Source organism: Pelecanus crispus, chromosome 4 (assembly GCF_030463565.1).
Source record: "Pelecanus crispus isolate bPelCri1 chromosome 4, bPelCri1.pri, whole genome shotgun sequence".
NCBI lineage: Eukaryota > Metazoa > Chordata > Aves > Pelecaniformes > Pelecanidae > Pelecanus > Pelecanus crispus.
Window position 1 is genome coordinate 6,267,667 of NC_134646.1, and position 12,111 is coordinate 6,279,777.

At 37.0% G+C, this 12,111-nt stretch overlaps 1 protein-coding gene across 4 annotated transcripts in view; it reads right to left on the bottom strand.

Moving 5' to 3' along the window:
• The window catches only part of PDE5A (phosphodiesterase 5A), a 57,862-nt gene that overhangs the window by 19,220 nt on the left and 26,531 nt on the right, over positions 1-12,111 (bottom strand). For all 4 annotated transcript variants that reach the window (XM_075708809.1, XM_075708807.1, XM_075708811.1 and 1 more), the window contains exons 6-10: positions 11,474-11,611; positions 10,443-10,510; positions 8,228-8,336; positions 4,902-4,986; positions 1,409-1,584 (exon numbers count right to left, since the gene is read on the bottom strand). In XM_075708809.1, coding sequence (XP_075564924.1) covers positions 1,409-1,584; positions 4,902-4,986; positions 8,228-8,336; positions 10,443-10,510; positions 11,474-11,611 — 576 coding nt within the window. The remainder of the gene's footprint in view (positions 1-1,408; positions 1,585-4,901; positions 4,987-8,227; positions 8,337-10,442; positions 10,511-11,473; positions 11,612-12,111) is intronic.

Sequence of the window (12,111 nt, forward strand, 5' to 3'; positions counted from 1 at the left end):
AAGCAGAATTTTCAGCTTGCAGCTGCACTGCATTGCATTAAATTGCATTTGCTGATGAGATCTAGTGTCCATGCAGGGCCCGCACTGGTTTTAAGGAAGCTATCTGAAAGCATATGGGGAGGTATCTGCAGCTTTCACAAATCTTCCACAGCACAGGATCTTCTTGAGGTAATTAGGCCAAGAAAATGTAAATAGTTTCTATAAAAGAGCAAAGAACTCTGATTTTCTCTTTGGAAAGTTTTCATGCCCCACTTTCAAAGACAAATAATACATGAAACAGCTATAGTTATGAGCCTGATGTTGTTGCCATAATAATCCTTTCAGGAGTTTATTCAGACATAAAAGAAAGTTTTGCCCTAACTGAAACTTGGCAGAAAAGTCTGAAAGACAGTATGTTTGTTTTAAATTAACAAAATAAGCTCATATTTTTTAGCTGTTGAGAACACAGGACATGAAAATGTTATGGAGTTTTTTTAGCAACTAGAGGCTGGCTTTTTTTGTAAAGAAGCCATCTTACATACTAACCTATAATCTGTCTGGACTTCGTATATTATCTATAAAGTGTTATAGTAGGAGAAAGAATTGCTAGTTTGCCATATAAACAAACAGCTCTCTTTTTTTAAAGCACTGAAATTATTTTGACAATAATTTTACTACCTTTTTATTTAACGTGACTTAATACGGTTCCCTTAATAAGGTTTATTTGAGAGTTTTAACGTTTCTTTTAGAGGCTACAGGGTACATAATCCCCATTTTAGGAATTCTGCAAACACTCTGTTTACATAATGAATGTTAGGAGATCCAAAGTCTACAAATTTTTCACTTTCAGCTTCAAGTTATCACCTCTGAGTAATTCAGCTTCTCAGACTAAAGCCCTCTTTAGCTATTAAATTTAACAGTAACCAATTCAAAGGCTGAGACCAGATGACGTTCATCTTGATATGGTTTGATGGAGTCTGAGGAAATTGCTGAAAACCTACAATAATGCTGCTGTTACTCCACAAACCCATTTGTCTAAAGGACTGAGCCAAAATCATCACAGAAAACCTCAGACAAGAAAAGGAAGCCCCTAATCCCCCAAACCATTTCCTCTTCCTACGCAACAGAACAAATCCACTATGTTGCCAATGCGTAGCCTCATGTAGAGGAAAAGATGCATTCAGCTCACCACTAAACCTCATGAGTAAGTTAAAATACAATACCAAATAAAAGAGTCTGCTGGCAGATACGTAAACAAGCAGAAAAATTCCTGTGCAGCTCAGCGGGCCAAATGCTGTTCTCCTGGGGGAGAACAATTTCTGTTCGGTATCCATGTGAGTAGCTGCACTTATGTGTAGAACAGGCAGGGTTTGGAGAAAATTAGGACCTGTTTTGGGCTGATTAAGGACCACCTAGATTTTGAGCTCACCTCTAATGTCACCATCTGTTTGGCCATGGCTCTTTCTACAGCTTCATACATCTGTGTGTTCTGGATCCCCAAGCCACAAAAGATGACAAATGCTTCCAGGAACTGTTCATCATTTCTGTTGAAAGCCTTGATTTTGCCTGAGTTTTCTTCCATCTTATTCACAAGCTGGCAAACCCCTATGCCAGGATACAGAAATTAAAAGAAGTAATACAGAGAACTGCCAACATATCACCTATCGTATGGAACATCAAAAGAAAAATTAAGTCTAGGACAGTTTAGCCTACAGTATAAACTACCAATATACATAGAAGTGACACCCAGGAGTGCTGTAGGATTTTCCCCGAAGCTTTTTAGAGTAATTTCACTGTATTCTAGAATAAATGCTAAAACGTTATATATTACTCAGTAGACTCAAAAATATTTTTTAGGATTTGTAAAACAAAAATGTGGGGCTTTACAGACATGATTATCTTGTGAAATTCTAGGGTCGTTTTCATCCTAACTTTTATTATTAATAGTATTTTAGATTGATTTAATCCCTAAAGACAATCTGTCCTTTGGAGGCTAATTAAATTTTTGTAACCGTGCCAAAAGAACATTTATGAAAGTCAGAACAGTGGTACACAGAGTTTTCACTTCCTTATTTGAGTCAGTACTGGAAATTTTTTAAAATAAATGAACTAAACAGAGAATACCCAAGTTGAGGCTCAAAGCTTAAGAATACTTGCTGATTCTAATTTTTTATATGAAAGTATTTCCAGCATTTTAGTACTCCATATTTACAGACTAAAAAAGCTCATTAAGGTTTCTAATTAAAAGGAAAAAAAGTCTTTGAGGGAGCAAGTGTGCATCGTCCCTGTTACAGGAGGTAGAAAAACTGAGGAAAAGAATGTAGCACACACATGCAAAGTGTGTTTTTAGAAGAACACTGGCATTGCATGTAGAAATTTTAATGTCTGGTGACAATGACAAACTGTCCTGTTTCCAAATTACATTCTGTTTGGGGAACTTATTTTAGTATCAGAGTCTCCTCTAAAGAGATCAGTAAGAATATTTTAGCTGTAGCTGTAAACTGTTGTGGCAGGGGTTGTGGTATCTGAATATTGCAAACAGGATTCTGAACCGTAATGGAACAAGATGACTAGATACTTGAATGATAGTAAAAATATATTATCCCAGCAAATAAGGATTCACTAAGAACAAGATTAGCTTTCTCTGGGAAAAAGAAGCTGACTTATAAAACTCTATAGGAAAATCTCATGAAACTCACTTTCAGATCTCTATTTAGTACTGTTTATGACTTTATAATTATTTCCATAGCAACTGTGATGTAATGAACACAAGATTAAGACTCAAGAGTGAATAAGCCACAAAAGCAAATGAATTCTTCTAAAGACACAGCATTTAGATGCATGTAAATGTCTCTTAAAAAATGAGAGAACTGCAGTAAATATACTATGTAGTACTTGAGACTCTTTAACTGTAGCCTTTTTCAAAAGCTTCCCCAAAGCATTGAGGGGGTCCATACATTAAAATTAAAGGAACTCAAAAGTCTTTTATTGGGACATAGTTATAAAACCACAGAAAGATTCTGTAAAGCTTTCACCACATACCTGAAAAATGCACAAGTTGGGAGAATAAAAAAGTTCTTTTCATCTTTCTTGCCAGTAAGATTTGCTTGGTTTTGCTGTGGACAGTTTTTCCCACCCCACGCCCATCTGCACACCCCATTTCCCAAATGCCGGTTTTGGGTATACTAGTCTTAAGAATAAAAAAAGTAGACCTATAATAATAGTCTTACATAGTATATAGTATGCTAAAGGAACGTCTGGGTATTGTCCCAAAGACAACTTCTTGACCTTGCCCTATTAAAGATCTGAACATTAGGCACGCTGTGAAACCTTAAAAGACTTTGAAGAACATTTTCCAATGAGAATTACTCAGATTTGAAAAACCCACCTAAATGGGTGGCCTGACTGAAACTTTCAGTTTGAATTTCCACAGAAAATAACAATACAAAAAAAACTGTATGAGATCAGATGCAACTGTTTTATCAGTACCTAACAGAATAGTAAAATATCTCTAATTAAAGCTCAATGGTTCAATCTTCATCTTGGTTTTTTAGGGTCTGGTAGAATATTTAAAACAATGTAGTAAAAGAACTCATTATAGAAGCTGATATCAAAAGAAATTTCAGAGAACTCCATTAGGTAAAGATGATGCTTCTCTTTCTGCTTCAGGAGTTAAAAAAGATCTGTCTTCATGGAAAAGGGACCTCATATTTACTACATACATTGGGTTATGCAGTTTTGCCATAATTATCAAGGAAAAATATTTGAAGACCATTAAAAAATGCATTCTTGGAACTCTTAACATTTACTTGCCAAATTTTGCAAAGCTGAGGAAGTTGGATTCACGCTGCTATCTAGGAATTAGGGTATTTTATGTTCTGTTTGCTTGTGGGACTTACTGATGCCATGCAAGCAGGCTGACACTCATTCTACTCTTCACAGGACAGGGAAGTCCTGGTAATTTCCAAAAGCATCATCATCCCTTTGTTTAAGGTGAATCTGAAACTCACTGAAAGACTGAAAGCTCATTAAGCTTATTCCCTGACCAGATCCTCAAAACTATTTAAGTGTATACTCATCTTCGAGGACCCACACCAAGGCCACCTAATTATTTTTAGGGAACTAGAGATAACTAGGCTTCTAAGTTTCCATAAGCGTCTAGGCCTATGTGGACCTATGTGGATGTCAAATTACTTCTGAAAATGTTACCCCAGGAAACCAGCCGTACTATGGCCACTCTTTAAAATAGAAGAAAAGTACTTCTAGACAAAACAAAGGAGATGCTGCAGAGATATTTACACTGGGTAGCTTTAGACACTTAAATTAGTGTCTTACGATAGGACTGTAGACTCCCTATGTAATCCACAGATAGAAGCAGGCACCTCCAAAGGGCAATTCGTAGCACCAAAACTGCACGGCAGCTAGCCTTCGAATGGATGAATCTTTCTGTACCTGAGTCTCATTTGAGGAAACCGTCAATGTCTGTGCAGTTCAGCTTGCCTTTACACATGCCACCACTGTTCCCTAAAAGCCCAGCACTACAGAGAGCTCAGGCCTGAAGAGTTTTTTTACTGATTTACATCTTCTCTTCCTTTCACTGCCTTGTAAAAGATCTACACAAGCAAGAGTGGTAACTGACTCTCTGAACAGGAAGCAATGAAAATAATTTTGCATACAGAAAATTTTCAAATGCAAAGAAGCTTTTATAAAAATGGTGAAGTATCACAAGAGTGTTGTAGATACTTGGTAACTTGTTAGGTAAGCAATTTACAGTCAGGGTTGCAGGGGACTTACTAGTTGAAAACATGATTAATTAAGGATCTTTACTCCTGGGTTGAGATTCCATGTTGCTGAGATTTTACTGTGGAGCACAGAAATATTTCTATGACATGTATAAAAATATTTTTTGTAAAGATACCTACCTATCACTTTATTCTTTTTCCCATTTTTTATTGGTGTACACAGCAAACTCTTTATGTGTTGATTTACATTTTCTGCTTTGTCATTCTGTTAAATAAACAGAAAAATACAGTTACAATTTTAAAGGCTAATGTTCAGGTGGCTGAAGTGAAAAAGCTGTAGAGATGCGGTCTACAACTATTCTTGGTTTACATACTCCTTCAAAAAGCAACCATGTCTTCAAAGAGTTTGCACATCTTTGGCTGGATGGTATAATAAACACTGTATCTGGTACAAGCTTTGGTGAATAATAATACAGATAATGATGATAATCTTCATGCAGTAGGAGTTAACAGTGACTTGCATAACTGTGCTAAAAATGTGCTAATTTTATAATAGGTTCTTTCATTAGAAGGTACCATTTCCATGAAAATGACAACTTTGCACCAAGACAGTGTGTTCCACTCAGTACAGCTGAAAAGAGATCAGATGGGCTTTAGGACACCTTTTTACTCTCATCAGATGATGAGTTGTTAAAGGAACTGACCTCTCCCCTTTCCAGCATATCCCCTCACTTGCAATATGGCAATGTGAGGAACAGATGTCATAAAATAGGAGTAACTACCTGACATTAAGCTAACTGTGCATTTTGTGGCACTAAAATTTTCGTAAACTCTTTTGTTTTGTTGGAGATGCTTTAATTAATCCACCAAGGCAATGAAAGGGGGCTAGTGGAGACCAAATTATGATCCAAAGAACAACAGGTAGGAAAACTACCACCAACTAGGGCAATATTCTTCAGTCTTCCAAAGACCTTTTATCATGTCTCGTGCTCCAAGAGAAGGAAACTGAATTTATTTGGGGGGTGGAAGGGTGGGACAAAAAGACAATGCATCTTTTTGAAATACCTGGTGAGAACAGGACATAGTTCTGCTCTGACCGCTCCTGGAATAACATGGCAGTTGCTGAGAAGTACATTTGGTCCAATCTCTAATTGTATGCAACACAAAAAAATGGGTACACACTAATATTTCAGATCAAAAGGTTATTTGTTTGGGGTTTTTTTAACTATTGTTGCTCTGCTTTCTGGTGCTGTGCAAGGATTGTAGACAGATTCTTTGCAGGCAAATGCACAAACACTATAATGTCTACAAGTGGCAATAGGAAATGTGATTCTTTAAAGAAAACATTAAAGGATTACATCATGCCAGATACTTTACATGCCCCAAGGAACTTAAGTACTACTACTTCATAGTAGCCCATTATCAAGAGGGTATATGGAATAACTCAAGAGTAGGATTTGCTGTTTTCTGACTGTGACATACCTGTGAAATGAGATGTAAAAAAGGATATAAGAATCAGCATCTCTCCCTAGACCTCTCCAGCAAGGGCAGCTGAGAAGCACAAAGTCAAGCTTGCATGAAAATTGGTTTATGGCTACCCTGAGAAGAACCTGCTGTTTCATGGTAAAGTTCAGGTGCATTGAAAGTCAAACTGGACTGGACTGGAGATAAGACCACAGTGCTTAATAAGAATGCCTGACCCAATATTAATGAACAGGAAGGAGATTAAGCAAAAAGAGGCTTAAATGCCTTTAAGGAGTCTTTTAGATATTTGAATTTTGTCTCCACTGCACTAACTTTGTTGGTTCATGGAAGAACATATACACATGCCTGCTGAAGCTTAGCATTTGTCTTCCATACTGTCCTTGTAAGTGGCCTGAACCTGAGGCAGGCAACATCACGGCTCTTCCATGAATAAACCCAAGCTGTCGTTCTGCCTCATGTCACTACCTAGGTAGCTGAGGCCACCAAAGCATTTAGAAAGCACAAAGTTATTTTCATAAGGTGAGTAAGCATGCTGTTGAATGTCCTCCAAAGAGGCAAGCCAGGGTTTCTAGGGCACCTGGTACACCTGGGATTTCCCCTCATGTCAGGGTTCATCAGATTTCAAAACATTCAGCCTATAGCTCTGCCCTGAGACTGCTCCTACGCAGTAGTGAAAATGCAGCCACTGTGTGTTGAAAAACATTATCCAAAATTCCTTCTAGCAGTACTATTATTTTCTTTTTATGAGTTTCATGTATAAGGTGTAAGTCATCTAGATTCCAGCGAAAAATGCAAAAGAACTCTAACCCTACTGACAAAGTGAAAGGCCTGTTTCAGGCAAGCAGTTGTATCTCTCAAGGTATTAATTTTATTTTAAAATGTCTTCAAAATAATCACCTCTTTCTTTATTGATCTAATACATCCGTCTGATTCTGGTTTTACTTCAACTCCTGCAGTTAAGAGAGCTTTGGGCCCTGTGCTGCAAAGTGGTGAGCACTCAATTCCTAATGAAGGATTGAGCAACAGTTAGCATTAGCAATTATTGCTAATTATTAGCCACATCAGCAATTCAATTCTAATTCTAATACCCACTCCAGAACATCCAGGAAACCTTGCACAGAGAAAAAGGGAAGCAACACAGCTCTCCACCATGAGCCTGCCTCTTCTTTCCGCTTACTGGAACAATCACATTGAACACTGTATTTTCTGACCTTTTTGTTGTGCATCTCAGAACAAGTTTGGTAAGAAGCTATCTGATCATAATAACTCCTCTCCCTCTTACTACCCTCTCCCCGAGACCCTCTAGCCAGCAGGCTTAAATATAATGAGAGCAGGCATCTTTCTAATTTCTGCATTGACAGGAGAATACAGAATTACAAGTTTGCATTTTGTTGATGACAACTTTGAAGGCAACCTGACTGTAATCTGAGTCTTGCCAAGTGACCTACCCTCCTAACTCTCCAGTATCTGTGTGTTCAATAGTACACCATACCACAAGCTCATGCTTGAAGTGTGAAGCAAAAGCTCCCAAAGAAAAGTGAAGTAGTTCCTTCTCCAAAACAGCCAAGAATCTGCATCTATAACATTAATCTTTGCCAGAACAAGAAGGGAAAGGAGAGCATAAAAGGGAAGGAACTTCTGAGAGACTCCCAACACTCACAGTAAACTACCGAGGATTGCTGTGAAAACCTCCAGCTGTTCTTCACTTAAATGTTTTCCATAGAATATACAGCAAGCTCTCCACATCACACTATTTATTGACAAATTAACGTTAGGCTTTTTTAATAATGGCTGTAGCGATAAATCCCTCCCCTGGCCACCTGGCTCACTGTGTGAGTATTGTACCATTTCTTCACCAGTAGTGGATCTTACCAGGCAAATGTACCTTCCTTTGTGTTTGCATAATTCTAACTGTGGCCATTAAATTAATAGAAATAATTAGGGAAAACAAAAAAGGTTTGAAGGGTAAAGAGAAGAACATTTTCCATTTCTGAATTTCAAATTAAGCTTATTTTACTTACTGTCCAGGGAAATCTTCTGTCTTTGCAGACATCTGGGATGTTGAGAGGCTCCATCGTATTCTTGACGTACTGAGCATACATATAATTGATTTTGTTTGTGTCATAGTCCCTGAAGGATACAACATTATTATTACGCACTTAGTATGAAAATGGGTCATTTCATTATGCAAAGCAGGTAATTGTAATTTATTTCCTGTATAAGGAAAGGCTATAACCAATAGATACGGAGTTGAGTTCAAATCCTGGATCCTAATCCAGCTGTCATCACAGAACTGCAGAGTGGATTGATTTATACATTCCACCATTTCTCTAATATTCAAGAATGTTAACACTGAACACCAAACTTAAGAAATAAACAAATCAGTACAGTTTACACAGATAAGGATAAAGAATGAACAACTGTGTTTATATTGAAATAAACAGAACTTTTTGAAAACAAGCTCCATTCACAAATATGACACACTTGAAAAATCAATACTGGATGAAATTCACTTATTCTTTAAACAGAGCACAGCAGGTAACGTTTCTGAATTTTCTTCTTCTAAGTTGATTTCAAATTTGTTCTAAAAGTAAAGGCACAATCAGTTGCATGGGGATTCTGTTACTGAAATAGAACTGTTTATTTCAAATCAGGACATAAAATATCTTTACAGAATCAATCATCTCCTACTTTCTTAGCCACAATGTATTTAATTAAGGTATTTCAATTCTCTTGGACCCTTTGCCTGCTTTTGCGGAGGATGTATGTCCTAATAATAAACCTATTCCCATCAAGCTCCTGTAGCTTCCCTCTGACATTTGACTTGACTTTAGTTATCCTTCTGCTGTGAGGATGTTCACAGTGGTGGAGGAAGGGAATTAGTCTTTCGTTATTTCACAAACTTGGTTATACAAGGCAATGCCCCACAGTTCTGAAAACCGGTCTGATTTGGAGTTTGATTCAGGGTCCTTGATTACATAATAAGCCTGAAATTTTCTTACGTAAAGTAATACTTCCCATCTAATCCATGTCATTGTATTTCTTCTATTGCCCAAAATCGTGCCCTTCAAGCATAGCAGAAGTTCTGACTCCAGTGGTTCACTCACAGTACAGTCCTTGGCATATAATTGTGCTGTCTCATGAACAAGATTCAGATATGCAGTTAAGCCTCCAAGATTCCTTCCCTATCAGTTATGAGAAATAATTTACTGATAGCCCATGCAAGCAGTAAATTACATTTTGAGTCCATTAACTAGTAACCATGAAAGGGATAATGAAGAGGAAGGGTAAATTCTCTTTATCATTCCCACAGTGTAGAAGAGGAAGTAAACACAAACTTTCTCTTCCACCCTGTGTTCTTACTAGCCTGTTGTACCTCTGTACTTTCTGGTTGTACATTGTCTAAAATCATAATACAGCTCAACAGTTTTTAGTTGCTCAAGCCACATACTTGGGACATAATTTTCTAATATATGGAATTAAATTTAATATAATAAATGTTCACTGCAAAAAAAGATCAAGGGGATACAGAAATCTCCATTTTCTCTCTGCACACTATATCTGCAGTAGTGCATTTTATATACAACTGTGTCTCACTTTTTGACATTATTTGAAACAACTGGTTTTGATGACAGAGAAAGGTAATGGAGACAGTAATTTTCAAACTTCAATACAGAGGTTCAGACTAAATTTGGAAACTATTTAATTTGGGTATTTTAATTCAGCTATTTCTACAACTTTCCCTTCCAGTTGAACTTCTTAATGGTTTCTCAAAGAGGATGGACAGTTAGAACTTTAGAACTTCATTCTTGATTTAGTCAGTCATGTTTGAGTCAGCTTCTCTATCTATGAAATAAGAATAATTATTAAAATAATTAATTAAAATAATAAATAGGATTAGTATCTATTAATGTGGATATGTCTACAACATAATCATCTACACAGATTTCTTACAGATCAGTTTTAGAGCAGCCCAACAACTTAGATTTTTACTTCTTATATTTTGTACATTTCCATAGCTTAGCCTTGTGATACAACTATGTACTTAGACCTGACAAAAGTGAAGAGATCAGGCCCTACTCTCCTATTCTGCTCAGCATGACCTTGTAAGGCAACAGAGTTTGTCTATGTACATTTCAGGGCAAAACCTGCTCTATCAAAATAGCAGTAATACAGTGGAAATTGTTTCTTCAACATTCCCCTGGAATGAACAAAAGTTTGACTTCATTGTTTTACCTCTTCAGGTTTTCAGCTGAACCTTGTAATTCCTCAGATTCCATGTGAAACACACTAGAAAATGAATCCTGGAAGACCGAGAGGATATTTTAATATATAGGTGTATAAGGTTGTCATAAGTTAGAATAGTAGTATTCATGAAAAGCTTGTTGCAGTTAATCAAAACCTATTCTGTAATAGAGACAAGTGTAAAATTTTTTAACCTCATTTCACATCTAGTAGCAAGCATATAGGATCCTACCATGAAAATATCTTTTGATACAACTTTAAATATCAGTGAAGTGTCTTGAATCTCTACTGATCACTCTGAGAAGAAATGCCAGTATTTACAAGCTGTGCCAAATTTATCTGTCAGCACAGAATTTTATTTTAACATTCATCCAATTCTAGACCTGCTTTGCTTGGTCAGGTGAGGACATCAAAATGTTGTAAACATATTGACTGATCTCTGTGTTGCTTTCCACGCAGCTTTTTTAAACAGGTGAGAAGCCTAAATGTAAAGAGAAATTAGATTCTCTCTGTACTAAAGATTCAAACTACAGACTGCAAACTAGGTGCTGGAGTTTATCTAACTTGTAAGGACAGTGTGAATATGTGAATAGAAAAATTATGTAAATTCCTATTCTGTGTTCTTGTGTGCAGGAGTGACTCTTCTAAATACAGTGAGAGATGGGATTGTGGCAGATGATCACAAGTGCTGTGTGTTGTTTCTGTGCTACACAACCTGGAAATGCTTCCTTATTTCCAGATCTTAGTATACCTGTATCTGTAATGAGTAGTAAAGGTAAAACTAGCAATGCCAGTACAAGACTGAGGCATGCAACATAATATCCTGCTCCTTGTTCTGCAGCCTATTTTCAATAGGAAGGAAACACAGGTGAGCAGATTGGAAAGGAGTTGGGGTTGTGCTTTGCTTCAGTGAGCCAGGATCTTGGGACAGGCCATGATTCTGAAATACTATTGAGTCAGAAAAAGGCCACGCTGCTCCCAGGGAATAAGCACTTCTGCTTTTAGACAAAAAACATACTCACAGTACAATCTTCATCCACTATGAAGATGGTACACTTCTGCACTTGCATGAAGGATATTATAGTGGCAGCTATCTTCTTCAGAATTACTTCCAAAGACTGCTGCTCTTCAAAAATTAGGCTGGCAAGATCAAGAAGCACCTGGGGAAAAGGTCTTTTGTGAAATTTTGACTAATTGTGATTTAAGCAATAATTACCATGACTACTGTCTTTGATTCTTCTCCTCTTCCCTGAATCAAGGAAGTCAACACGTGTATCTGTGACCAAAATTAAGTTTTGGCTCTCACACTGACTGCAAGGTAACAGTAAATAATAGCCAGTTTGACATTTTCAATGGAAGAAATAAATAGCATAGCTAGCTGTCTGATGTTTTTGGTCAGAGAGACAGAATTGATTTAGGCATTAGCAGTTCATCAAATGAAACCTGAGAAATCCAGACAACACACAGCTACTTGCCCTTAGGAAACCTAGTAGTTTCCCATGGCTCATGTGTGCATTCTAAAAACAGTGATATTTACATTTCTTAAGACTTTTGAACACAATTATTATCTGTTGTAATTCTAACAGATCCTAATGATCTCATTTGGTGAAAACATTTAGATACAGTCTGCTGTATTTCAGAGCTGCTGCTGAAGGACTTA